This window comes from Babylonia areolata, chromosome 7 (assembly GCF_041734735.1).
Source record: "Babylonia areolata isolate BAREFJ2019XMU chromosome 7, ASM4173473v1, whole genome shotgun sequence".
In the NCBI taxonomy this organism is placed as follows: domain Eukaryota; kingdom Metazoa; phylum Mollusca; class Gastropoda; order Neogastropoda; family Buccinidae; genus Babylonia; species Babylonia areolata.
The window spans coordinates 24,992,343-25,019,626 of record NC_134882.1 but is presented as its reverse complement, the minus strand read 5'-3'; the positions used below and the strand labels follow the sequence as shown (position 1 = coordinate 25,019,626).

The 27,284-nt window shown below is 43.6% G+C and overlaps 1 protein-coding gene across 3 annotated transcripts in view; it reads left to right on the top strand.

The window, feature by feature from the left end:
* Nucleotides 1–27,284, top strand: part of LOC143283916 (ran GTPase-activating protein 1-like) — a 74,419-nt gene that overhangs the window by 35,597 nt on the left and 11,538 nt on the right. For 2 of the 3 annotated variants that reach the window (XM_076590340.1, XM_076590338.1), the window contains 4 exons: nt 14,093–14,188; nt 14,819–14,863; nt 15,314–15,374; nt 22,812–22,900. In XM_076590340.1, the coding sequence (XP_076446455.1) occupies nt 14,093–14,188; nt 14,819–14,863; nt 15,314–15,374; nt 22,812–22,900 (291 nt within the window). The remainder of the gene's footprint in view (nt 1–14,092; nt 14,189–14,818; nt 14,864–15,313; nt 15,375–22,811; nt 22,901–27,284) is intronic. The other variant, XM_076590339.1, reaches the window with a different exon arrangement.

Below are 27,284 nucleotides of genomic sequence, written 5' to 3'. Positions count from 1 at the left end.
ATTCCCTTTTTTTAAGATATTGTTTTAGAAAGTTTTTTTTAATTATTTTTATTTTTATTGTTCAGTTGAAATACACCAAATGGAAGAGCACCTCCATTGCAGTGCTTCATGTACTATCTGATATGCATGTACTTCTGCTAAATTAGAAAACAGAGAGAAAAAAATCTTGGATGTCCCAGTGTCTCTTTTACCATAGTTCTAGGAGGTCCCAGACTACCTTCAGAGGGTCAGTCAGCTGCTGCACATTCTAATCAAGGTTAAACCTGCATTGCTACACACTTACAAAGGCAGGCATACCTTCTGGACATAATTATCCAGGTTTCTGGGCCAAGTAGTGGTGAAGGGAAAGAATTCTATAGCAGATGGTAAAAGTAGTGTCAGAATGAAGGGTCTTGCACAGGATATTGAACTCATTTTATGTGTTTGATTTAGAAATGTTTAAGACATGTTTTAGAAATTTCTAGAAAGTCTGAGGGACCTGTTTGATAAACATGCAGTAAATTAGAAAGTTTCCACTCGGCCTCACAGTCACATGTGTCTCCACCTTTCACCTTGCTCTCTGAGTTTGATCCTGTTTCTGAAGACTTTGTGAGAAAAACTATTTTGCAGGCCACTCCAAAAACGTGAAGTAGATCCAGTGCCCACCAAGTTTCTGTTCCAACACTTAGACCCTCTTCTGCATGCCATTACTCATATCTTGAATGAATCTCTCATTTCTGGTGTCTTTCCTACTGAATTTAAAACAGCCATACTGAAACCCCAACTGAAGAAAACAAACATAGACTCCAATGACTTGAAAAATTCCAGACCCATCTCTAAATGACTTGAAAAATTACAGACCCATCTCTAACTTGCCATACCTCTCCAAACTTCTTGAATGACTCGTGCTCTATCAATTTTCTCATTTAGCCTCTCACTCACTACTCAGCGATCACCAGTCTGCTTGTAGGCCTGGGCACTGCACAGAGACCATTCTTCTATGCATTGTAACTGATAGTTGAATTCTTTAGACCAAGACAGAATTTCTGTTTTCTACTTTTGGACCTTTCTGCAGCCTTAGATACAATAGATCACAATCTTCTTCTTTCACATTTGAATCAAACTTTGGAATTACAAGCACTTCCCTCAACTGGTATCAATCTTATCTGTCTGACAGAAAGCAAATTGTCCTTTAAATGGAAATAGATCTTCTGAATCCACTCTTAATTTCGGTGTTCCCCAAGGCACTGTGCTGGGCCCAGTACTTTTCATACTCTACACCACTCCACTCACACCTTTCATTGACACTTATTCCATCTGTTATAAAATATATGCTGATGATACTCAACATTCTAATTCCCCTCCAAATTATGAGCATCTTATTCAAACTCTCCAAGACTGAAAGAAGTGAAAAATTGGATGACAGAAAACAAACTGAAACTAAACAATGATAAGACTGAAGCCCTTAGACTCCTTCCTCCATCAGTAAATGCCACTTCCCTGCCTTCCACTGTCAGTCTCACCAACTCTTCTATCTCATTCTCTGATCATGTCTGTGACCTTGGCTTTTTCCTCGATAAAGATCTTTCCATGCATTATCACATCAGCAAAACCTGTCAAGCAACCTACTTTGAACTTGGACGAATCAGCTCCAGACACCACTACCTCACACTCAACGCAACCAAAACACTAGTTAGCTCCTGCATACTCTCTAGATTAGACTATTGCAACTCTCTTCCCATCGGTTATCTGCAAACACTCCTCAGACCACTACACCAGGTACCAAACTCAAACTGATTAATAAAGCAAAAATATTTGCACACTGCACACCCCTTCTAAAAGAGTTGCACTGATTACCCATAGAGCAAAGAATCAAATACAAAGCTGCCTGTCTCTGTTACCATGTCATATCTGGAACTGCACCCTGATACCTCTCTGTTGTCTTTCAAATCTATGTACTCTCCTATTCTCTTCACCCTGCTGCCGATGATAGAACCTGTGTCCCAAAATACAAAAGAGAACAATAGATCACAATATTATTCTTTCATGTTTGAATCAAGACTTTTCATCATCTGCTGTTCAAATATGGAACACTTTTCCTCACATCTGTCACAGCCCCTCACTGCCTTCCTTTTAAATCTAACCTCAAGACTTTCCTCTTCCAGCATTTCCTCTGGACTTCTCATACATGAAAGTAATTAATAGTGTAGGTATATTTGTTATGCTGTATTGTGTGTGTGTTGAACGTATGCATGGATACATGTATGTATGTATGTATGTATATTTGTATTGTACGTACAAGTTTATATGCACATAAAAATGTTTATTGTGCATGATTGTGAGTTGAGGACTGAGTGTGTTTCATATGTGTGCGTGTGGATTGTAAAGCACTTTGTGCAGTGAGGAAGGTGCTGATAAATGTCCAGTTATTATTGTTATTATTATCCTTTCCATTTTCAAATCATCATGGAAGCATAGTTATGCATTATCAGATTACCCAGCTGTAGACTTAACAGTTAACCAAGAGAGAAAATTTCAGATTTTAGACTACAGTTTCTTGGGACTTGGACACATTGTTAAACCAGCTGTGGTACGTCATGATGATGATGATACGGATACTTAAGTAGCACCTATCCTCATTCAGAAACCAAGCTCTAAACGCTTTACAAACATGGGGTCATTTGCACAACAGGCTGCCTACCTGGATGGGGCCGACTGATGGCTGCGATTGGGTGCTCATCATTCGTTTCCTGTGTCATTCAGTCAGATTTCAGGCTTGTACACATTAACACTCAGACAGACAAATAACAATTTGTATGTATGACCATTTTTGTTTATTTACACCACTATGTAGGCAGCTATACTATGTTTTTGCAGGTTTGCATGCTGGGTATGTTCTTGTTTCCATAACCCACTGAACACTGACATGGATAACAGGATCTTAAATGTGCATATTTGATCTTCTGCTTGTATGCACACAAAGGGGGTTCAGGCACAAGCAGGTCTGCACATATGTTGACCTGGGAGATGGGAAACATCTCCACCATTTACTCACCTGGTACCGTCACCGAGATTCGAACCTGGGACCCTCAAATTGAAAGTCCAACACTTGGACCACTTGGCTATTGCGCCATACACTTTGGGTAAAGCAGAGTGTGTAGAAACTGTGTACTGTATTGTCTTTGTCCCTAATGTTTTGGGAATACTAGTTCAAGTTCATGATGTTGGTAAATTGTTATTGTTTTGAAGATAGTCATTATGTATATTTTAGACTTATATATATTATACGCCTGTGACTGTCAGTTGAGTTGTATAAAAACAGCAGTCCATTTAGAAATAGCAGTCAGTGAATACATATTTATACATCCACAGAGATGGCTGCATAATACTGATTCCCTGGCTCCCTCCCTTCTGTTGGGGAGGAGGGGGAATATATTTTGTATATTTCTATATATTATATTTGATGCAGCAAGTGAAAACCCAACTAAAGTCGGAATTTATCATTTTTGACAATTTTGTACTTTCAGAAAGATTGAAAATCACAGATCAACATAAAAAAAATGGAGCTGATCTGTCAATATTATAGTTATGATTTTGAGTTATGAGTTGGTGTGCCAGAAAAGAGCAAATGGAGAAATCAGCTCATGAAAAAAATACATTTACCTGCTTGTAACTTCAGAACAAGAATTATCTTAACATGTATTTGGTGTCAAAAGATTTGGAATTGAGTAAACTAAAAATCTCTGTAGGAAAAAAGCACGGGAAAATTCTTTTTTTTCTCTCTTCCTCAAATGAAGTCAAGAATGGTGAGTGGAAGGGTGATGTCATGCCACAAGAGAGCAGTCAACAGCGACTGTGAATGTTCAAATGAGAGGCAAAGGCCGCATTTTTGTTTGAACAAAAAATATTTCCCGTAATGCTGATGAATCTTTCAGCTAGATCCCAGATGAAAATAATGCTTACTAACTGCATTTGTTAAGTGTATTGCCACATTATCAGCTGACGTTATTTCAGAAAAGCGTGGAGTCAAATACACTGAACATTGCAAATTAAGTGACAGATGTGTGTCAGCAGTACTGACAGTGCATGCATATGAAAACATTAAAAATACTACAGTTTCAGACAGTTTTAAGCTGTAATACTTGCCAACAGCAAAGATAAGACTTTAAAGATGTGAAATTTGTAAAAATCTCAATTTTCATTATTTTTTCCCCAATGAGGTGTTTTGGGGTATAGCTAAGAATAGCTGGCTGCGACTTTAGCTGGGTTTTCGCATGCTGCATCACATACGTATATGTGTGTGTGTGTATGTGTGTGTTAATATATATATATATATGTATATTGTATTTCATTAAGCTTCACCAAAGAATTTGTGTTGATGTTTTATTTTCTTGTCAAATGCAGACTGTCACTTGATATGATATAAAATCATATTTATTAGGAGAGAAAAGGGTGGATGTGTAGATAGGGAAAGGGTTCTGTATTGGGCCTGAAGAGTGCAATTACACATGTGCAAAGGCTTGACTTAATATAATGCGATACATGTAAAAACTGGGTTTTTGGGCCTTATAAAATTGTCATTTATTCATGTTACATGCGCCTTTTGCTTTTGCTGCTAATTCATATACAAAGAAATTCTTGAAAGTTGCTCTTTACACAAGTGTTGTTTCATCATGTTCCTGAGGGTCGTGACCAACATGATATGGAAGTAGTCGAAACAGTCACCAAGATAATGTTAGTGAAGTCAAAGTCTCTTTGTTCTTGAATGACTTGGAAATCCCACTTTTCAGAGTGGCTGTCATGTTATTACAGAAAATAAAAAACCACTTTATTCTAGTTATGTTCATTGTTGTTATTGTGGTAGCTGGATGATTGTTCTGATTATTGTTGTGAATATTAATGAATATTATGAATACGCTTAATAGCCAAAAAAGCGTAAGACGAGACAGAGCGTAAACCTGACAAGATGGCGTGGAGAGCCTTGGCCAAAGGAATGACTCAACGCTTATAGCTTTTAGAGGCATTTGATTGGCTAAGAGCGGACCGGGCAAGACAGCTCGTCTTTTCACTGTTAGCCGCGCAAAATTTGGCCAAGCAGAGCAAACCGATAGGCCTAGTTTGCATCAGTTTGACATGGTAAGTATATGTATCACCAAACATGGAGTATAATACAAATTCCTATCATGATCATCATCACCCTAGTGACTACATTTACGTCTGACCACAAAATATTTGGCATAAAATATTTTTGAAGAAGTATACTTAGCGGGAAAGACATTGCTGAAATATTTCAGAGAAAAAAGAAAACTGAATAGATGCTGATATAATCTAAGTGTAGGAAAGAAGTGAAATAAATGTTTGGTGCCTTACTCTGTACCATCTCAAGCTGATGCAAACTAGGACCATTGGATTGCTTTGTTTGGCTGAAACTCGTGGCAAATCAGTGATAAGTTGTCACGCTAGTAGTCAGCCATCTGCTATCCAATCAGCGCCATGTCTGGCCGGAACTGATTACACATTCACAATGGCCACCATTTCCCGAGACAAGTACATTATCTTGTTTCTTTGTCTTTGCCAACCTTTTATGCATTTGTAATGTTATTTCCTTGCATGCGGCTTTCTGGGATGTTCTCGTCTCAGGATTCATATCATTTACATTGTTTGCATCAGTACTTGGTGTCTAATTCAATGTTTTTGTATGGTTTCCAGCTGGCTCTCACTTTTCTTTTTCTTTGTGGGCTCACTGCAGTTCTTTGGAATGACTTGTCCTGATTGCTGTGACTTGCACGCCACCCTGTAATTGCTGGACCCATGAGGCTGGAATAGTGTTCTCCTGAGAGACTGTCTCAGGTGGTAGGGCCCACAGGTTCTCCCATTTGCCATTAACTCACTCCATGCCAAGAGTTTTTGCCCTTGCCAATCCCTGAAAGCCCAGAGTTTGTATAGGATGGGGAAAAAATTGTAAAAAAAACAAATAAACACCCAGACAATTGATATTTAGTATATGTATGCAAGGAATGTTGTTCCATATGTGTGCAAAAAATCAAAGTATTTACTCACCATCTTGATGTTGATCGCGGTATCCATATTTTGTGTATTTTTTAGCATTTTTGCACCCATCAGAAAGGTACAACAACATGTTCCACATCACATTCTAACACTATTTGAGGAACTGAAGACCTAGTGCATGCAATGAAGTATGAACAGGTGATGAAGAAAGTTGAAATTCACACATACAAAAAAAATATTGTCTCTACATAATGAAAATCAAAGAACAAAGAAAAAAACTCAACCGGCTGGGTGTTGACTGGCCAGTCAGCTGACAAACCTGGTATGCCAGTGATGGGATGTGCAAGAGGGAAAAAGGAAAAATTGTCAGTCCAATCACTGGTGAAAACACTTGCAAAATCGTCCGTTTCCTCAGTGGTTTCGTCGTCTTTATCTGTCTCATCTGCTGGCACATGTTCCTCACTTTCCTCTCCATTGTAAACACTCTCTTCAGCGGCCGAATCAGTTTCTAGTTCATCGGGATCTGGTTCAAATTCACTGTCCGAAGAATCAACATTATCTCCTTCGACATCAGAGCCTTCAGTTTGGATCATTTCCAAAGCATCTTCGACGCTGAGTAACATTTCACCTCTCCGACCATGTCGAACACTTCGCCGTGACGCCATCTTGTCAAACAACTTACAAAGCTGACAGGGGGCACGCTTTGTTATCAGCTGCGGTTGAGCTTATCGCGACACACATGCAGCGTGTGTGAATGAAAAGCTGACCAGAGGTGACATAAGATATCACATCTGCTTTTGATTTTCGCATCCGACGCGTCACTCCGACAGCACGACTTTTTAAAATCCAAGTCCACATATGCGGACATTGGCATCCAATGCTTTCTCCGACGATGTCCGCATATGCGGACAATGGCAGCGAGTGAGTTAAGGTGGGATTCCTCGACCTCCTAACACAGTCTGGAAGGGGATTGGGGGAGTTGTGGTCGGGCCTGACACCAAGTTAACCCAAGTGGAGGGTGGTTTTGTAGAGGGCTGTGCTTCTACTGTGGCTAGCACCAACGAAGGGGCTGGACATATCCTCGCAATCAGATTTGGTGTCCACCCTCTATCCTTGTGCATGGAGAAGGCTCTTAGCGGTGGCACTGCTCTCTCTGTTCCTCCCTCATGCCGAATCCCCTCCCCCACCTCAGCTATGGCCACAGGAGGAGGGGAAGGGTCATCTCTTCTTTGCTTTCTCCAGCGTCTCTACAGGAGGGGGTACTGGTCGTGTGACCCTTGCCTGTGTATCAGGCGACCCTGCTATCCGGCAGATCTCCCCTGCTTGGGGAAGCCCGTGCATGTCAGGCAGTCTCAATCTGTCTGCTTGCCACTCTGCCAGCAGTCACACCCAGATTGGGACTGGTCAGTGGATTTCCTCTTACCTGGTCAAGTTTTTTTCTTTCCATTTTTTTCCCCTCCCCATCCTAGAGTTCAAGGTGCCATTGAACCCTGGGGATGGGCTCACAGGGTGGTTGGCACCCACAGGTAGATTCCCCCATTCTATCCATACATGCTGGCCTGCTGGAAGGGAAGGGTTGACACCAGGACCTATCCTACCTGGACTCAGACCAGCACCCCTTACCCACAACACCCGCTGCTCTTCAGATGCGCCTGCCTTAGCTGGAGGGATTGAGTTGGTGTCTGTTGGGTCACCAACATGGTCACCAACCCAGAAGCTAGGGCATTGGATGCTTTGTCTCTTGACTGTAGCAGCCTGGTCACCTATACCTTTCTTCCCTTCTTGGTACTGTCCAAGGTGATTCGGAAAGCCTGGTTGGAATGCCATAGATCAGAATCGAAGGTGCCTTCGGTTCCTTAGCTGCTTGATTCTGAGAGCACTTGAAGAGTGCGCAATTGCCACTTGGCCACCTTTTAGAACTCTGTGCCTCTTTGACATATTTTGGACGCAGTCTTCTACCGTTCGGAGATTCCCTTCATCAGTTGCCACCTCAGGGAATTCCGTATGATCAGAGCAGATGGTTCCTAGGGGTTTCCTTTGTGGCAGCTGACACAGCTGTTATAGTTACAAGGGCTCCCCATGCAAACCAATAGGCATTGCCCTCCTTTTGTTTTGAGGTCTGCATCAGTTTGACATGGTACAGTATGTGACACAAAATTGGGGAGTTTGCATTACACTCCCATTTTGGTTAAATACACTTAGCAAGTCAAACTCAAATGCCTGCCCGTCCATCCCCACAGTTCTTGGCATGGACGATGGTTCACATGGAGCATTCTTTGCTGGCCATTGGAATGAGTATTCAGTTCCAGTTGGAAATGGTGTTTGATTAGCTTGCTAACAGCAGACCAATAGCAAAACCTCTTATCATTGAGTTGCCACTAATTTTAACCAAACAGAGTGAACCAAAGGCCTATTTTGCATTAGTTTCACAAGGTAAGAATATTTAACCAAACTGGGAGTTTAATATATATAAAAATCCCATTCCTGTCATGAAATACAACACACATATTTTGTTTTTAAACTTTTTTTTTTAAGGAGAGTTAGGAGTGGTAGGGTGTATGTGTATCCTCTACCTCCATCAGTTGCAGGGAGAGATTAGTAAAAACCCACTCACAATAATTGAAACTACAAGGGGCTTCAGATTGTATGGCACACCCTCAAAATTAAAGCAAACTTTTGATTTTAACAGTACATAGAGCACAGCATGTTGTAAGGCATGCATCAGAATGATAAACAGAAAGTCAAGCATTGATTGTTTAAGTGGTGTTACTGCCATGGCCATGTTTGCACCATCAGCCCTGGTCAATGTTGACATGATGACATCATCAGGATTTGCTTCATATGTTGTGTCATCTGCTCACCTGTCTACTCTGTCAATTTTTGCCATTTTGAATCCGTCCTGTCCGCCTCTCCTGTGATCTGTATTTTGTTCCGATTCATGGGAAGGTTTCATTTGCTATTACTGCCATGGTCGTACCCATCTGTTTGGAGGTCAACCTCAATACGATTCTGATTTACATCTACATTTCAACACATTTTAACTACATAAGGCACTCTGTAGTACTCATATCAGGTGCATGGGTTGAAGTTGAGGAAAACAGTGTTGCCTTGTAGTCGATACAAAAAGGGCAGTCTGTGATGGAGATAACTGGTGGGAATGACTACAACAAGATGTACAAGATACAGGAATATTTTATTATCTCCAACAGAAAAATTCCTGGAACAGACTGTGCTGAAGATAAGTGTTTCTCCTTGGTTTGACTGACAATCAGAAACCCTAATCCTTTTTAATTTTAGTTCCTTTTTTTGGCATACAGTACAACAGATGTAACATGTAAAAAAGAAAAGGAAAAAAGCACATATAATGAAGATTATATCAGTATTACAAATATTAAAGTTGAAGTTGTACATGTATCAATTTTTATTTTATTTTAAACAGACAAAACAAAGGGAAGACAACCATGCACACTCAGAAAAGAGAAAGAAAGGGAGAGAGAAAGGAGAGAGAGCATATTACAAGGTTATTATATAATGTCATGTTACAAATAATGATGATAATGATCACTTCTATTATATATGAAATAAATGGTGGGTGGGAGAGCCACAGTGCATCTACATCTTTAAGCAAAAGTATGTACATGATGATGGCCAAAAAAAATATGGGAATCATCAAATTAATAATAATCTAGAAATAAATAAGTCAATGTGTGCATGCACTCTTATTTCCACATCTTTACTTCATCATTGTGTAAAGAATGCTTCATATGGCATCTACTTTGATTTGAATTTCACTAAATCATCTGGAATTCTAGCAAGATGGTTCTTTTCTAAGTATCTGTTCTAAAAAAATACCTGGATTCCAACAAAAGTTTTCATCCTGTAAATAACAAATAGAGTGTGTCATACTACCAAACCAGACACAATTGTGTGTTTTTCGGTATTGATATGTACAACAGAATTTTTTGAAAAATAATGAATCACTCATACATTCTCTAAAGGATTTCACTACTATCCAAGCACAGATGTGTCATCAGCAAACTGAGACAACAGTAATTTTATTAGCATTAACCTGTACGTCCCTAGTTTCACTATTCTGTCTTACAATGATAGACATAATTTCTGCACAAATAAAAAATAAATATGGTGAGCATGGATGCGCTGTCATACTCCTTTTTATATCAAACCATTTAGAATACTGTCCATTTACTGAAAGACAGGACTTCACATCTTTATAAAAAGTACATATCCTCCGAATAATTTCAGGACCAAAATTGAAGAAGCGTAATGATTTTTCCAAGAAAGATCACAAAACGCTGTCAAAGGATTTTTCAAAATCCACTGTGAGTAACAATTCAGGGATGCTTTGTTTCTTGCATAATGCAGCAAGTCATAAATTTTTCAACTATTTTCCCCAATTTAGCAACGTTTCATGAAGACTTTGATTTTCATGGATCAGCCGAGGTAAAAACAGACTTTATTCAGCCAGCAGCCAATGCTAAGGCAGTTCTATATGTTGTGTTTAATAAAGAAATAGGTCTTCAATTTTTCAGATATTGCTTGGGTTTCTCCTTTTTAGGCATGCCAATAGTTACACCCTGTCTCTGAGTTACAGATAATTGCTGATTTAGAAAATACTCATTTAATAATTTTGCCAAAAACACCCCCAAATGCCCACACCCCCACCCGCACCCCTACCCCCCAGATTTTTTTAAAAAGAATTTAATGTAAACCCATCTGGTCCTGGACTTATGTTATTTTTCATCATTTTCAATGCTTGATGTGCCTCAGCATAGGTTATTGGTCCTTCTAAAGAATTCTTTTCATCTTCATCTGACTTATTTGCCTCATCATCAACATTGTGATTGTCATACAGGTTTTTGTAAAAATTCTGCACTTACTGAAGGATCTCTGCTCGTTCATAAAGAACAATGCCATGAGAACATTCAAGAAAGCTCAATGTTTTGTCCACAAAATTGCAGTTCTCCCTCTCTCATCTTGTATCCATTTTATCCTTGACCTTACTACCATACAATGTACCTTTTTCTCTCTCAAATCTTGCAGCTGTGCTTTTTAGGCTTCTAACTCTTCAAGGTTATTTTCCATTACATTTACAGAAAAAAAACTGGATTTTTTCTTCCACATCTCTTTCCTTTGCAACTTCATTACTTTTCTTGTGTATCGAGTATGAAATAGTTTTCTCTCTAAATTTTAGCAACGACATTTCATAAAAGAGTTGATTAGAAATAGTAAACTGAAGGTCCTGGTCTGGCACAGGGTCAAGGTTATCAAAATTGTGAACAGGAATAGCATATTCTCTTTTCAGCCCATTTATAATGTCTTTGATCACATCAATAAACTCCTAGTCTCTCAGCAGAGAGTTACTAAATTTCCAGAATTGTTTGTCTCTTTTCAGTGCATCTCTTTTCAAATTTAATTCTACAACTGAGTGATCAAATCTGCAACTCATTCCAATATCAGATCCAATTTCATTGCTCATTAAGTTTTCAGAAATAAAAGTAGTCCAAACGTCCCTGTTTTATACTGTTAAACTTTCTATAAATATTTTCTTTTGATAGAATAAAAATATCGAAACACGTCAACCAAATTATTTGGCTATCATATCAAGAATTCTAGGAACCCTAATCATTTTCTTTTCATGAAGAAATGCACATTTTCATGAAAGGAAATGGTCTTTCTTCCTTTGCGTTAGATGATTGCAACTCACATGTTCATTTACATGCACAAGTGGGTTTCTACATGTATGACTCCTTTCATACCCCACTATGTACACAACCATACTCCATTTTCAGGGATGTGAATGCTGGGTAAGTTCATGTTTCCATAACCCACTAACACTGACATGGATTATCGGATTTTTAATGTGCATGTTTGAAGGGGGTTCAGGTACTAGCAGTTCTGCACATATGTTGACCTGGCAGATCGAAAAAAATCTTCACCCATAACCCATTTGGCACCCCAACCTGGATTGAAACTCAGGAATCTTTGAAAATCCAACACTTTCGGCTACTTGACTGTTGGGCCTGTCAGGCTGTATGTTTGATATTTGTCACCTCATAGTTTTAGTAGTCACATTCTTTTCAGCAAAATTTTGTTTTTGGAGATGATCATTTTGTACTGCTTGTAAACCTTTCCTCACTGCCAGAAACAGAATGTTAAATTTGTCTATCATGTCTCAGTGTGTATTGTGTCTATATTTGTGCATGTACATGTTTCTGTGTGTGAATGGAAGGGAGAGTGTGTGTACTTGCGATAATCTGAATACAATGTGAAATGTGTTTGTACTGTTTTTTTACATTTCTGTATATCATTCATGCTACCTGTATGTTTTTAATGCATGCTTGTGGTTTGTTTTTATAATGTATTTTTAAATTTTGTAAAAGTATTGATGTTATTTTTCAAGCATTGTATGCACACATTTGATTTGCTCACGCACGCATAGGTGACTGGCACCACCAGCACCAAACGTAATGTCTGCCTGTTCAGGAGCAATGTTCTCAGCACTTTCTAATATGGATGAGAGTCATGGAAAGTTGCCAAGAGCATAATCCATAAACTTAATATTCCAGAAATATTGCCTATGCAGAATACTGAAGTTTGCTTGTTTATTGCCAAACAACATAGCAAACATTGAAAATTGAACTGTGGAAAAGAACCTTCACACTGGGATCAAGTGAAGAATGCCACCAGATGCCCCTCCAGGACAAGGGAAACATTGCACAACACAATTGAAAAATAACAGAATATTTTTTCTTGAGGAAGCTAGCTGTGACAGCTCAAACTGGGCAACCATGGAGATTTAGGGGTATGAGAGGATTAAACAAGAGATCTTAAAGCCAATACTTTTTTGTTTCTGTTTTTTTTCTGTCCCATCATCTGCGCCATTTCAGTGGCATTACTCCCATGCTGCTCATTCCAAGTCCCCCATACACGGCCACACCCATGTTCATCTGTCTCAGTCCCAGCGCCGGCAGGGAACCATCGATGTTAGGTCGCCAGGTGGCCACACACCACAGGAGGCCCTGCACTGCTGCTGAGTCACTTTGGTGATGTTCAGTAGTGTCTCTTCTGATTTAACTTACTTGGGACACCATCTACTAAGCCCCCCACTAATGGCAATAATGGCTTAGTTGCGGAGCCAGACAGAGTGAGCACCTCCCCCAGAGTGGAGACTGCCACCATGTCCCTCCATTGACAATCCTCCATGAATCCACCGACACTGAAGGCCGTTACAAGACTCACCCCAAGCACACAAGTGGAGATGTATTGAAACTGAGGTCACCACGAGAGCAGGGTATGGAAAGCCACATAATTTGGGACTTTTCTTTATATTGATGATGATGAAGAGAAGGATGACGAGGATGAAGATGTTGCTATGGTGGTCCATTTAGGTTGGGGACTACGTTGCAAGGCTGTACTCTACGCTTCCTGTCATGATGATATCCTGGTACATCAACCAGGCCCAAGAGATACAGACACTTGCAGTGTTGGTCAGGAAATTAGAGCAACACATCCAAAGACGCATCCGTGAAGTGGATGATACCAGACTGTGTGGTCTCAGTCATCCCATTTAAGCCCATAGCACGCTCAACTCTGGGTAGGAGCTGGCCACGGGCCGAAAAACCCACCTCCTCTGGGATTCGAATCCACATTCTCCCAGCCGTCAGTCCATGATGATAACCACATTGCCACGATGGCTGGTGAAAAGCTATTAATTAGGCATTGATGTCCAATCTTCTTTTTAAAAGTGGGAACAGTAAGAGAGAATGGGTTAATTTTAGACTGTTTTGATATTGTGTTCCTGCTTTTTTCATTGAATCATTCATTTATTTATAGAATTGTTACATGTAAAGAAAATGGTGTATTTACAAGTAGCTTATTGTATGTATTTGTGTATAATGCAAACCATGTGAAGTGGTGTGAGTGGGTCATGTTTCTGGCTTTCTGACTCCAGACATTGAGCTGCCAGGGGTCACTGGCCCATGGTCTTTACCCCCAGTCTCAAGCTTTGGAGTATGGACACATGACAGTCATAACCTTTTTTTCTGAACGTCATAATTTGATTTGATTTAATTTACACTTTCAGACAATAACAGGAAAAGAGTTCCTGGCATTCCCATCTCCAGGCAAACTTCAGCAGCTGGGACCTGATTGTGTTCAGTCCATGAAGGAAGCCATAGGGGTAGGTGTCTTGTAGCACTGACACTATCATCCTTTGTATGTTTGGGAGGTGTCTTGCAGCATTTCAGTGATTACAAAATGTGCTAAAATGATAAGTGTTGAGAATGTACGATATGGTGAGCTATGACATATTTCCAGCCCTGTACTGATGTTATTTCAGTGATTATTGTATTGATATTTGCTTATTAAATGCTCCATTGCTGATGTGTTTGAAACGGGTGGATGTATGCACATGTGTCCATATGATTGTATGTGTGTTTTCTGTAAGGTCAAGGCATAAATCAAAAAAGACGAGCTTAAGATGGGAAAAAGTCATAAAATCCTTGAAAAAGTGACCACATGTTCTTGACTGCCCAGCAAGGGAAGTACAGGAGCAAAAGTGGGTAATAGTTCTTGCAGACGCTGTTTAGCAGTGTGGAAAGGCTGGCAGACTGGTTGTTTACAGTTGCTTATGGGAGAGGAAAGTTTAACTCTCATGTCACATAATTGATGGACATTGACACTACACAGCCATGTCACATCTCATGCATGTTGAGAAATACTTTCTTTTCCTTTTCTGTTTACTGATGTTGTGTTTACATCATGTAGTTCACAGTTTTATTTCTTGAATTGGCATATTTTCCATTTTCAGGCAGATGCTGATGATCCCAGCAAAGTTGTGGAGACAGTTGTCAGGGTATGTACCTGTAGAAGTTAATTGTAATACTTTGTTGCAGTGGGTTTTTTGTGTGTTTTTTTAAGACTAGTCACAGATGAAAGATGTCACATTTACTTCAGAAGACATTTGCAGACTGATAAATGTATTTAATCAAAAGTACCCTAATAATAATAATAATGATGATAATAATACCCAATTATGTTGTGCCTTTCTTTACATAAAGCTCAACAGCACTTTACATGTGCACACACACAGAAAAAGGACAGAACCTAAAGGACACTACCAGAACATACAACCAGCAGGAGTTGATTGTATTCATTCAATATTTGTTGTTTATAAGGAGAGAAAATACCATTATTCTTAGACTAAGGATAATTTGTACACATAATCTGTGTACAGGTAGTGATAATATGTAGAATAGGATGATTGATATTTTCTGTTCACCTACATTCAGGTTGGCATTTTCAGGTGTCTCTGGTGGTGGAGGAAAACAACGAGAAAAGCCAGAAGTGTGCCTGTGAAATAGCTGGTTTGTGTCTTCTTCATCTTCTCTGATAGCTGTCACCTTTTTGTCATCAGTTTTCTATGAAAGAAATAGAAAAGGGAGGGTGGCAGTGGTGGTTTAATAATGATATTATTAGCTCTTTCATTCCTATTTTTCTATGAACCATTATTCCCCCTTGTTCCGAGATTCCTACCATAGGTATTTTCCCTTCATTCCTGGAATTAGAGAAGAGAAAGAAAGTATGAAAGAGGGTACTTATTTCAGAGACTTTTTGAATTTTTCATCACCCACTGTCTGTGCTTCTGTAGCAGCAGCTACTTCATTCTCTCCTCGTCATTCAGTTGTAACAGATCAAAATCATCATCTGATAGACCATTTTAAAACTCGTCATCGGAAAACTGGTCAGAATCCGAATTTTGTGCATATTCCATTTTTCTGTGTCCGTGTGTCTACGCAGCACAGCGGCAAGAATGTCACGGCACCCACTTTCCCATGGCCTTGGGAGTGGGAGGGGGGTGTCTGGCATCTATTCCACTCATAAACACTGCCCCACAAGTGACCCAGTCATGGATAGATGACATGCGCTGATGACGCGACTCGCACGAAGTTCAAAGCGCTTACCGCCAGAACCGATTTTCCGGGCTGCAGGAAGGATAGGGGGAATTCTCTGCTGCACGGTTTTCAGGTCTCCAGGAATGAAGGGTAAAATTCCTGTAAACCAGAAAACCGTGCTGCAGGAATGAAAGAGTTAATGATAGAAATAACAAGAAATAATGGAGAGGTACAGTCCCTTGTCAGCAGTCACAGATCACATGACTGGTGACTCATCATTCCTATGTGCATATGCCTAGATATAGTGCTCATTCATGTTTTGAGTTCACAGCAGTTTACACGAGCACACACACACAGCATAAGGTTTTGCAGACCCGTTACAGCTTTTAATGTCTCTCATCAAACTTTAGTCAATGAAGTAATTCTTCGGAAGAACAATGTATTACGCAGTGCAATATAATACTAAACTGAATAGTTCACAGACATGCCTACCCTGATTTGTCCTATATTCCAAAAAACCAACAAAAATGTCAATGAAAATACAAGATATGTGTGTGTGTATGTATATATAAACAAAATAGTATGTGGTTGATTTCTTCAGATGATTGCAGTGGTAGCTTTTGCAAGACTTGGGAGATATTTAGCTGCTGTTTCAGTATGGCAGTGGCATAGGAGTTATTTATCCACTGTTTGAGAATGGCCTACTTGGCAGTTAAGTTGAGCTGTTTCCTGTTCATGGGTGCGTGTGTCTATGTTTGAATGTGGTTAGTCTTTTTCAGGCGGATGTGTGATTGCCATGTGAATTGGTGATAGCCGCACGAAGTCGGAATTTACTCGGAGAAATGCGCTATACAAATGCTTTCATTATTATTATTGTTCTGGGGGACATGTCTGACAGTGCAGTATGATACGTTTCAGTACAAGTTAGGCCTTCCGGGGGGTCACTACCTTGTCGTGGTCGGGAGGCTTAGTGGCCAGTGATCGAGCAAGCTATGTCGGCAGGGGCATCAGTGCTTCTGTGGGTTTACTGCTCTAGTCCCAGGTCTTAATCGACAGCCTACATAGCCATTGTAGCTGTTCAGGCTGAATAAGTGGTTGTTTTGGGAGGGGGGGGGGGGGGTTGTTTGTTTGTTTTTTTGTACTGATGCCCCTGATAGGGCTTCCCATGCTGAACAGGTCGTGAGTGAGGCCCAAACTAAAAGTGACCCACTGTCCCTTTCACTATTCTCTCTTCTTTTTACTGCCTCTTTTCTGTCCTCAGCTTCCCATCAAGCCTTCTTTTCCACATTCTTTTTTCTCTGCAGCCTACTTCAGGCCCGCCGTGTTTGCCGTGCAGCGCGACCTGTGATGGAGGGGAATGGGATCCTGGGGATTGAGAGAGCACGCTGCTCTCAACACATCCCTTTGGCTCGGACCTCTCCTAAGACAGGCGGCACACACTGGCCCATGTGTGTCAATTGGCTACCCCTACGTGGGGTTGGGTCAAGACTGGCAGTTTAGAGGCTAACGATGATAACCCCTGTAATGCTCAGTTCTCTGTCCCCGGGAGCTGGGCATGATCGGGGGGAACGTGTTGGAGCTAGACTGTTGGTCGTATGTCCCTCCCAAAACCTGGAAGGGGTCAAGTTGGTGTTCCCTTGACCCTGGCCCCTAAGTTGAACCCCATGGTGGGTGGGTATGGGAGGGATGAATTTACGATTAAAAAAAAAAACCATGGCTTCTAACCAATTACATCCCCCTAAACTTGGGTTGGGAAAAGGAGGAGACCAGGAACTGATGATTCGGACTCCAATTTGGAGGTCGGTGAGACCTCTGGATATTGGCCGTCGTGGCTTGTGGTGGAGGGCACTGATGATGACAAGCCCTTGTCGGCTCTCAGCCCCTTCGCCATCCAGAAGGGCTTCCAGTGTCTGGCAGGCTCACTGAAGTCTGTCAAGAGGCTGAGGAGCAGAGCATTTCTGGTAGAGACAGCGTCAAAAAGGCAGGCAGAGCTTCTGCTTAAAGCGACCACTTTTGTGGATAGGGCGGTGATGGTTTCCCCTCACAAAGGACTGAACTGCTCGAAGGGGGTCATCAGATGCCCTGAGTTGAGAGGAGTATCTGAGGCAGAGATTAAGTGCGAGCTGTCCTCTCAGGGAGTGACGGATGTTTACAGGGTGACAGTAAGGAAGGGGTCGGACAGAGTCCCAACCAACACATTCTTCCTCACCTTCTGCTGCCCGAATGTCCCCAAGGACATACGAGTTTGATACCTGCAGGTGAACGGAAGTCTGTACGTGCCGTCCCCTCTACAGTGTTTCAAGTGCCAGAAATTCGGACACGTGTGGGACCACTGCAAGGAGGAAGAGGTGTGTGGCACCTGTTCAAAGGCGGCGCACCAGGGTGAATGCATCAGTCCAGCCCGTTGTGTGAACTCATCTAAAGACTGCCCCACCTGGAAAAAAGAAAAAGAAATCCAGAAGGTGAAGACGGAGAAGAAAATATCGTTCTTTGAGGCCCGTAAATTAGTGGAGGCTACATTGCCTAAGGCAGGATTGCCTTACGCTTCTGTCGTCAGACCCAGGATGGTGGATGTTGCGATCCAGACGACGTCCACAGGGACGCAGACGGACGACTTACCTACCTTGGTAAAACCATTGGCCTTGGGTGGAGGCGCTGTATCCACCCCGTCCCATCCTGTACGGTGGTCCTCAGGGGATGCTGGACAGGGGCAGAAAACCTCGGGTGGAGGCACGGTGTCCGCCTCCTGTCTCCCCCCCCCCCCCCCCCCTCCCGGCCCCCTTCGTCTGCCTGCCCCTCGGGCTGGTGGGAGTTCCCAGAACCCCCCCCCCCCCCCCCCCCCCCCCCGTACCTCCAAAACCCAAGGAGGGGAGGGTTGCGGCCTCGGTGGGGTCAGGGAGAGCCGAGGTGGTGGATATTCCGGCTTAGTCGGAATCGGACAGGACTTTAATTTCTAAAAATAGATATGCGGTCTTGGCCGACCTTGAGCCACTGCAAGCAGGGAGCAGGAGGTAGTGATGGATTAAGCTGCTGCTTTATTTTTAACCTTTCTAATGGCAGTAATTCATTGGAACATCCGTGGGTTTTACGCCAATCTCCAGGAACTCCAGCTGCTTTGTCGTGCTTTGAAACCTTCAGTGCTGGCGCTGCAAGAGACTCTGCAAAGAGATGGCAAGTTTTTCTCTCTCTCTGGTTTTAATTCCATTTTTAAACCCGCTCAACCGAAGCAAGAGGGATTGACGGGAGGTGTCGCTCTTTTTAAGTCCCTTTTATACAGTACAGCATTCCTTTAAGTACCCATTTACAGGCGGTGGCAGTAAGAGTCACACTTAAGAAAACCATCACTGTCTGTTCTCTGTATCTTCCTCCTTCCGTCCGTGTTCTGAGGCAGGACCTCGTGAACCTTGTCGACCACCTCCCATGACCGTTTTTACTGTTGGGCGACTTCAACGGCCACTCCCCGCTCTGGGGAAGTGAGGTGACATCAGCCCGAGGTCTTCTTTTGGAAAACCTTCTTTCTGATATGGACCTGTGCTGTCTTAATGACAAGTCACCCACTTACTTTCATCTGTCTTCTGGAAAGCTCTCGTGTTTAGATCTGTCGGTCTGCGATCCATCGTTGGTCCTGGACTACAAGTGGAAAGTGCACGACGATCTGCACGGGAGTGACCACTTTCCTGTCGTCCTCCGCCCCACAGATGGGGAAGGTGACTCTCTGCCTGACCGCCTGAACTATGACAAAGCCAACTGGGGAATTTTTACCACAAAGTTAAGAGCGGAGTTGCAGGAAGAAACAGTCTTACAAAGCAATCATCCTGCTGACACTCTGACTCAGATTGTTTTAGATTGCGCCAAAGCAGCGTCACATCGTCTACCTCCAAGCCTCAGATGCCAAGAACGACCTGGTTCAACGCTGAATGTCGCGAGGCCCATAAGTCTCGGAAGAGAGCGCAACGACGTGTCTTTCGGAGACCGATAGCGTTCGAACCCATCAACAGCTGAGGGCGAAAGCCAGGTATGTTTTTAAAAAGAGCCAGAGAAAATCATGGAGAGATTTTTGCTGTTCCTTAACCTCCAACACACCCAAGAAGAAAGTGTGGAGGGTTTTAAAAAAAATTAAGGGCAAAAACGTCTGCCCAACTTTACACCATATTAAATGCTCAGATGCTCTGGTCACAGAGAAGAAAGCAGTTGCTAATTTGCTAGCCTCCACAATCGAACTGAACTCTAGATCTGCCAACAAATCTGCTCGGTTTCTCAAAACCAAAAACCTGAAAGAAAAAACACCCTGCAACTTCTCCTCCGACAACACAGAGAGCTACAACCTTCCTTTCACTATGAATGAACTAAAATCTGCCCTTCAGACCTGTACGGATTCCTCTCCAGGAATGGACGAGGTCCATTATAAGCTTTCAAAACATCTTCCCGAAACCTGTCTGGACACCCTGCTCAAAGTTTACAACCACATCTGGATCACAGGCTTTTTTCCACCCTCCTGGCGGAAAGCCCTCATAATCCCGGTGCCAAAACCGGGAAAAGACCCCTCTGAACCCCTCCAACTACCGCCCAGTAGCACTGACCAGCTGCATCTGCAAACTGATGGAGAAGATGGTCAACAGTAGACTGATGTGGAAACTAGAGACCGACGGCCTTCTGGCAAAAGAATAGTGCAGTTTCCGCAAGCATCGATCTACCGTTCACCATCTGGTTCATCTAGAAACCACTGTAAGGAATGCCTTTGTAAACAAACAGCATGTGGTGGTCATATTTTTTGACTTAGAGAAAGCTTACGATACCACCTGGAAATTTGGAATCCTCTCGGACCTGCACAAGCTCGGCTTCCAAGGACACTTACCCCAGTTCATCCACAACTTCTTGCAAGACAGACAATTCCAGGTGAGGGTCAGCACCACCCTGTCCGACATTTACGAGCAGGAGCTGGGTGTTCCTCAAGGGAGCATTCTGTCGCCGGCTCTCTTCAGCATAAAAATTAATGACATCATTCAGTCGGTTCAGAAGGGATCGGACAGCTCACTGTTTGTGGACGATTTCACCCTGTATGCAACTGGCAGCACGTATACCAGCATCCAGCGACGGCTTCAGCTCTGCGTGGACAAAATTCAGTGTTGGGCAGAGGAGAATGGTTTCACCTTTTCATCCTCCAAAACTGAGTGTATTCATTTTCATAACTTTCGCCAATTCTATCCTGGCCCTGAAATCCGTCTGGGAAAATCCACTATCCCGGCGGTCAAGGAAGCCAAATTTTTAGGGGTCATTTTTGATCAGAAGCTGAACTTCCTTAGCCATATCAAACAGCTGAAAATATCTTGTCAAAAAGCCCTGAATATCATCCGAGTTGTGGCACACATGGACTGGGGTGCTGATAAGAGAACTCTCTTGCACCTGTATAGAGCCCTGGTCCAGTCTAAACTGGATTACGGATGTGTGGTATACGGCTCGCCCAGACCATCTTACCTGAAACTGCTGGACCCTATACACCACCAAGGGCTCCGTCTCAGCTTAGGTGCATTCCGCACCACCCCTGTGCACAACTGGTATGCAGAGGTGGGGGAACCGCCTCTCTCCAACCGCAGACTGAAGCTGACCCGAAACTATTACTTGAAACTGTTTTCTGAACCTACAAACCCTGCTTACAACGTTGTATTCAACAACCCCTTCAACAAGAAATTTAAAGACAACCCAAACTGCATCCCTCCATTCAGCCGCACATAGAAAATGCCGATCTGGATGTCGGTGGCATCTCAGACTTCTTCAAGTTCCCCAACAGCCCTCCGTGGACCTTTAGAACACCTGAGGTCCGATTCGATCTGGCCTCGTACCGTAAAGACTCCATCAGTTCACTGGCCTACAGAACTTACTTTTCAGAACTCAAATTTCCCATTTTCCAAAGAATCTTCACTGACGGTTCCAAGTCAGAGGACGGAGTCGCTGCATCTGCGTTCTGTCCCGCCTTTCCTGACCAGCCCTCAACGGAACACATCCTGTCTGACAGCTCAGTGTACACTGCGGAACTGACCACACTGGTTCTGGCAGTGAAAATGGTTCTCTCTTCGAAACAAAAGAGATTCATGATCTTTTCCGACTCCTTGTCAGCCCTGCAGGCAGTCGCCTGCAGGAATGTGAATCATCCCAAACTGCTGGAATTCTACGAATCTTTTACTCTCATAACGAAGAAAGGATACAAGGTTGTGTTGGCCTGGGGTTTTGGACATGTTGGCATTCGTGGTAACGAAAGGGCAGACCTGCTGGCCAAGAACGCTGTAAAGAAAGAATTATCGAGATCCTTTGTACCATACACAGACATGAAGCAGAAGGTGAACACTTATGTTAAGGATCTTTGGCAAGAGCAGTGGAACACCCAGACGGACAACAAGCTCTTCCAGATCCGTCCAGACCTAAAACAGACCCTCCCTTTAGGGGTGAAGAACAGAAAGAAGGAGTCTGTGCTGTGCAGACTGCTTGCAGGGCACACTTTTTTTTTTACTCATTCTTACTTGTTGAAAGGGGAAGAGGCCCCTTGATGTATTCCCTGTGATGAGCCTCTCACCGTGAAACACATGCTCCTTGAGTGTTGGGATCTGCATGACGTTAGACACAGACATTACACGGCGGTTTCTTTGAAGACCTTGTTTCATGATGTCCCTCCGTGGGCGCTGATGGACTTCTTGAAAGAAGTGAACATTTTTAATCAGATTTGAAGGTTTTAAATTATGGAAGTTTTTTAAAACTTTGAGTGGAAAGTTTGAAGTGGTGACTCGTTTTAATTGTTTGTTTTTTACCCTTGTAGTAGGTATTAACATGGCGATAGCCTTGAGATGGCCTTAGTGGTCGGCGAGGCTCTAAGCACTGTAATTTCATTTCATTTCAAGTTAGGCCATTTGTTTTCAGATGGCTTGCTGCAGCACGTCTTCAGTCAGATGGAAGGTGCAGACACCTTGGTCACCAATGCCTTCCTAGTCTGCCTTGGCTTGATCAAGGTAGACTGTGCTACAATACAGTAACAGTGCAATATGTTGCAGTATAAAACCACATTTGCATAAACATTTATTACTAATTAGTGATAAATCTGTGCTAGTTGCTGCTTGGTGACACGTCGTCCTGGCCCCTATTGACAGTTGGACCATTTGGAAAACTGTTCATTGGATGAAACTAATGCTAGCCTTGAAATTATGCCAGCTGGGGTGATGCCAAGCATCCTGATTTTGTCACAGTTCAGCTTATTTCAACTAGTTGCAGTTTGTTCCAGTGTCATGTCAAATTGCTGCATCAAATTGATTTTAGCTAGCTAGGGTCACACACCTGCTTTCATGTTGTGAGTTGGATTTTTTGGTGGCACATGGTGCTCTGAGCATGGATGGGGTAAGTCACACTCCTAATCTCAGGTGATTAAGCTGAGCCAGAGCTAACTGCTTGCTTGTTTACTCAAACCATGTTGAGAGAACTTATCAGCTAATTTGTTTTACCTGAACAGGGAAGGATTTTTTTTACTTTTATTGTCAGATATGTCTGGTGTCTGTTTCACTGTATGACTGTGTCAAGGATTGTGACTGAGGAAGAGGTTTTGAATCGTTTGTGACCCAGTGCTGTTAAACTGCTATGTGGATGAAACAGAGGCTTTGAGTTCACTGTTCCCATGAAATTCAAATTGTTGCTAATAAAAGAACAAACTGTTCCTAAAAAGAGTTCAGAAGAGGTTTGGTTTGTGTGGGAGACGTTTGTCTGTTGTGTTGCCCAAGGAGAGGACAAGAAGTACAGTGTGTGTTGTGTTGCCCAGGGAGAGGACAAGAAGTACAGTGTCTGTTGTGTTGCCCAGGGAGAGCACAGGAAGTACAGTGTGTGTTGTGTTAGGCAGGGAGAGCACAGGAAGTACAGTGTGTGTTGTGTTAGGCAGGTAGAGCACAGGAAGTACAGTGTGTGTTGTGTTAGGCAGGTAGAGCATAGGAAGTACAGTGTGTTGTGTTGGGCAGGGTGAGGACAAGAAGTACAGAGTGCGTTGTGTTAGGCAGGTAGAGCACAGGAAGTACGGTGTGTTGTGTTGGGCAGGGAGAGCACAAGAAGTACAGTGTGTGTTGTGTTGCCCAGGGAGAGCACAGGAAGTAGTGTGTGTTGTGTTGGGCAGGGAGAGCACAGGAAGTACAGTGTGTGTTGTGTTGGGCAGGTGAGAGCACAGGAAGTACAGTGTGTGTTGTGTTGGGCAGGGAAAGGACAGGAAGTACAGTGTGTTGTGTTGGGAACGGAGAGCACAGGAAGTACAGTGTGTGTTGTGTTGCCCAGGGAGAGCACTGGAAGTACAGTGTGTTGTGTTGGGCACGGAGAGCACACGAAGTACAGAGTGTGTTGTGTTGGGCAGGGAGAGGACAGGAAGTACAGTATGTGTTGTGTTGGGCAGGGAGAGGACAGGAAGTACAGTGTGTGTGTTGTGTTGGGCAGGGAGAGCACAGGAAGTACAGTGTGTGTTGTGTTGGGCAGGGAGAGGACAGGAAGTACAGTGTGTTGTGTTGGGCAGGGAGAGCACAGGAAGTACAGTGTCTGTTGTGTTGGGCAGGGAAAGGACAGGAAGTACAGTGTGTTGTGTTGCCCAGGGAGAGCACAGGAAGTACAATGTGTTGTGTTGGGCAGGGAGAGGACAGGAAGTACGGTGTGTTGTGTTGGGCAGGGAGAGCACAGGAAGTACAGTGTGTGTTGTGTTGGGCAGGGAGAGCACAGGAAGTACAGTGTGTGTTGTGTTGCCCAGAGAGAGCTCAGGAAGTACAGTGTGGGTTGTGTTGGGCAGGTAGAGCACAGGAAGTACAGTGTCTGTTGTGTTGCCCAGGGAGAGCACAGGAAGTACAGTGTGTGTTGTGTTGCCCAGGGAGAGCACAGGAAGTACAGTGTGTTGTGTTGGGCAGCGAGAGCACAGGAAGTACAGTGTGTTTTGTGTTGGGCAGGTAGAGCACAGGAAGTACAGAGTGTGTTGTGTTGGGCAGGTAGAGCACTGCACAGGAAGTACAGTGTGTGTTGTGTTCGGCAGGGAGAGGACAGGAAGTACAGTTTGTGTTGTGCTAGGCAGGGAGAGGACAGCAAGTACAGTGTGTTGTGTTGGGCAGGGATAGCACAGGAAGTACAGTGTGTTGTGTTTGGCACAGAGGACAAGAAATACAGTGTGTGTTGTGTTGGACAGGGAGAGCACAGGAAGTACAGAGTGTGTTGTGTTGCCCAGGGAGAGGACAGGAAGTACAGTGTGTGTTGTGTTGCCCAGGGAGAGCACAGGAAGTACAGTGTGTATTGTGTTAGGCAGGTAGAGCACAGGAAGTACAGTATGTTGTGTTGGGCAGGTAGAGCACAGGAAGTACAGTATGTTGTGTTGGGCAGGGAGAGGACAGGAAGTACAGTGTGTGTGTTGTGTTCGGCAGTGAGAGCACAGGACGTACAGTGTGTGTTGTGTTGGGCAGGGAGAGGACAGGAAGTACAGTGTGTTGTGTTGGGCAGGGAGAGGACAGGAAGTACAGAGTGTGTTGTGTTGGGCAGGGAAAGGACACGAAATACAGTGTGTGTTGTGTTACCGATGGAGAGGAAAAGAAGTACAGTGTGTGTTCTGTTGCCCAGGGAGATCACAGGAAGTACAGTGTGTGTTGTGTTGGGCAGGGAGAGCACAGGAAGTACAGTGTGTGTTGTGTTGGGCAGGTAGAGCACAGAAAGTAGAGTGTGTGTGTTGTGTTGGGAGAGGACAGGAAGTACAGTGTGTGTTGTGTTGGGCAGGGAGAGCACAGAAAGTACAGTGTGTGTTGTGTTGCCCAGGTAGAGCACAGGAAGTACAGTGTGTTGTGTTGGGCAGGTAGAGCACAGGAAGTACAGTGTGTTGTGTTGGGCAGGGAGAGCACAGGAAGTACAGTGTGTTGTGTTGGGCAGGGAGAGCACAGAAAGTACAGTGTGTGTTGTGTTGCCCAGGGAGAGGACAGGAAGTACAGAGTGTGTTGTGTTGGGCTGGGAAAGGACACGAAATACAGTGTGTGTTGTGTTGCCCAGGGAAAGTACAGGAAGTACACTGTGTGTTGTGTTGGGTAGGGAGAGCACAGGAAGTACAGTGTCTGTTGTGTTGCCCAGGGAGAGCACAGGAAGTACAGTGTATGTTGTGTTGGGCAGGGAGAGCACAGAAAGTAGAGTGTGTGTTGTAGCACAGGAAGTACAGTGTGTTGTGTTTTGCAGGGAAAGGACAAGAAATACAGTGTGTCTTGTGTTGCCCAGGTAGAGCACAGGAAGTACAGTGTGTTGTGTTGGGCAGGGAGAGCACAGGAAGTACAGTGTGTGTTGTATTGGGCAGGGAGAGGACAGGAAGTACAGTGTGTGTTGTAGCACAGGAAGTACAGTGTGTTGTGTTGGGCAGGTAGAGCACAGGAAGTACAGTGTGTTTTGTGTTGCCCAGGTAGAGCACAGGAAGTACAGTGTGTTGTGTTGGGCAGGTAGAGCACAGGAAGTACAGAGTGTCTTGTGTTGGGCAGGGAGAGCACTGGAAGTACAGTGTGTGTTGTGTTGCCCAGGGAGAGCACAGGACGTACAGTGTGTGTTGTGTTGGGCAGGGAGAGCACAGGACGTACAGTGTGTGTTGTGTTGGGCAGGGAGAGGACAGGAAGTACAGAGTGTGTTGTGTTGGGCAGGGAAAGGACAAGAAATACAGTGTGTGATGTGTTGCCCAGTGGGAGCACAGGAAGTACAGTGTGTTGTGTTGGGCAGGGAGAGCACAGGAAGTACAGTGTGTGTTGTGTTGCCCAGGGAGAGCACAGGAAGTATAGTGTGTGTTGTGTTGGGCAGGGAGAGGACAGGAAGTACAGAGTGTGTTGTGTTGGGCAGGTAGAGCACAGGAAGTACAGTGTGTTGTGTTAGGCAGGTAGAGCACAGGAAGTACAGTGTGTTGTGTTGGGCAGGTAGAGCACAGGAAGTACAGTGTGTTGTGTTGGCCAGGGAGAGGACAGGAAGTACAGAGTGTGTTGTGTTGGGCAGGTAGAGCACAGGAAGTACAGTGTGTTGTGTTGGGCAGGTAGAGCACAGGAAGTACAGTGTGTTGTGTTCGGGCAGGTAGAGCACAAGAAGTACAGTGTGTTGTGTTGGGCAGGGAGAGGACAGAAAGTACAGTGTGTTGTGTTGGGCAGGGAGAGCACAGAAAGTACAGTGTGTGTTGTGTTGCCCAGGGAGAGGACAGGAAGTACAGAGTGTGTTGTGTTGGGCTGGGAAAGGACACGAAATACAGTGTGTGTTGTGTTGCCCAGGGAAAGTACAGGAAGTACACTGTGTGTTGTGTTGGGTAGGGAGAGCACAGGAAGTACAGTGTCTGTTGTGTTGCCCAGGGAGAGCACAGGAAGTACAGTGTATGTTGTGTTGGGCAGG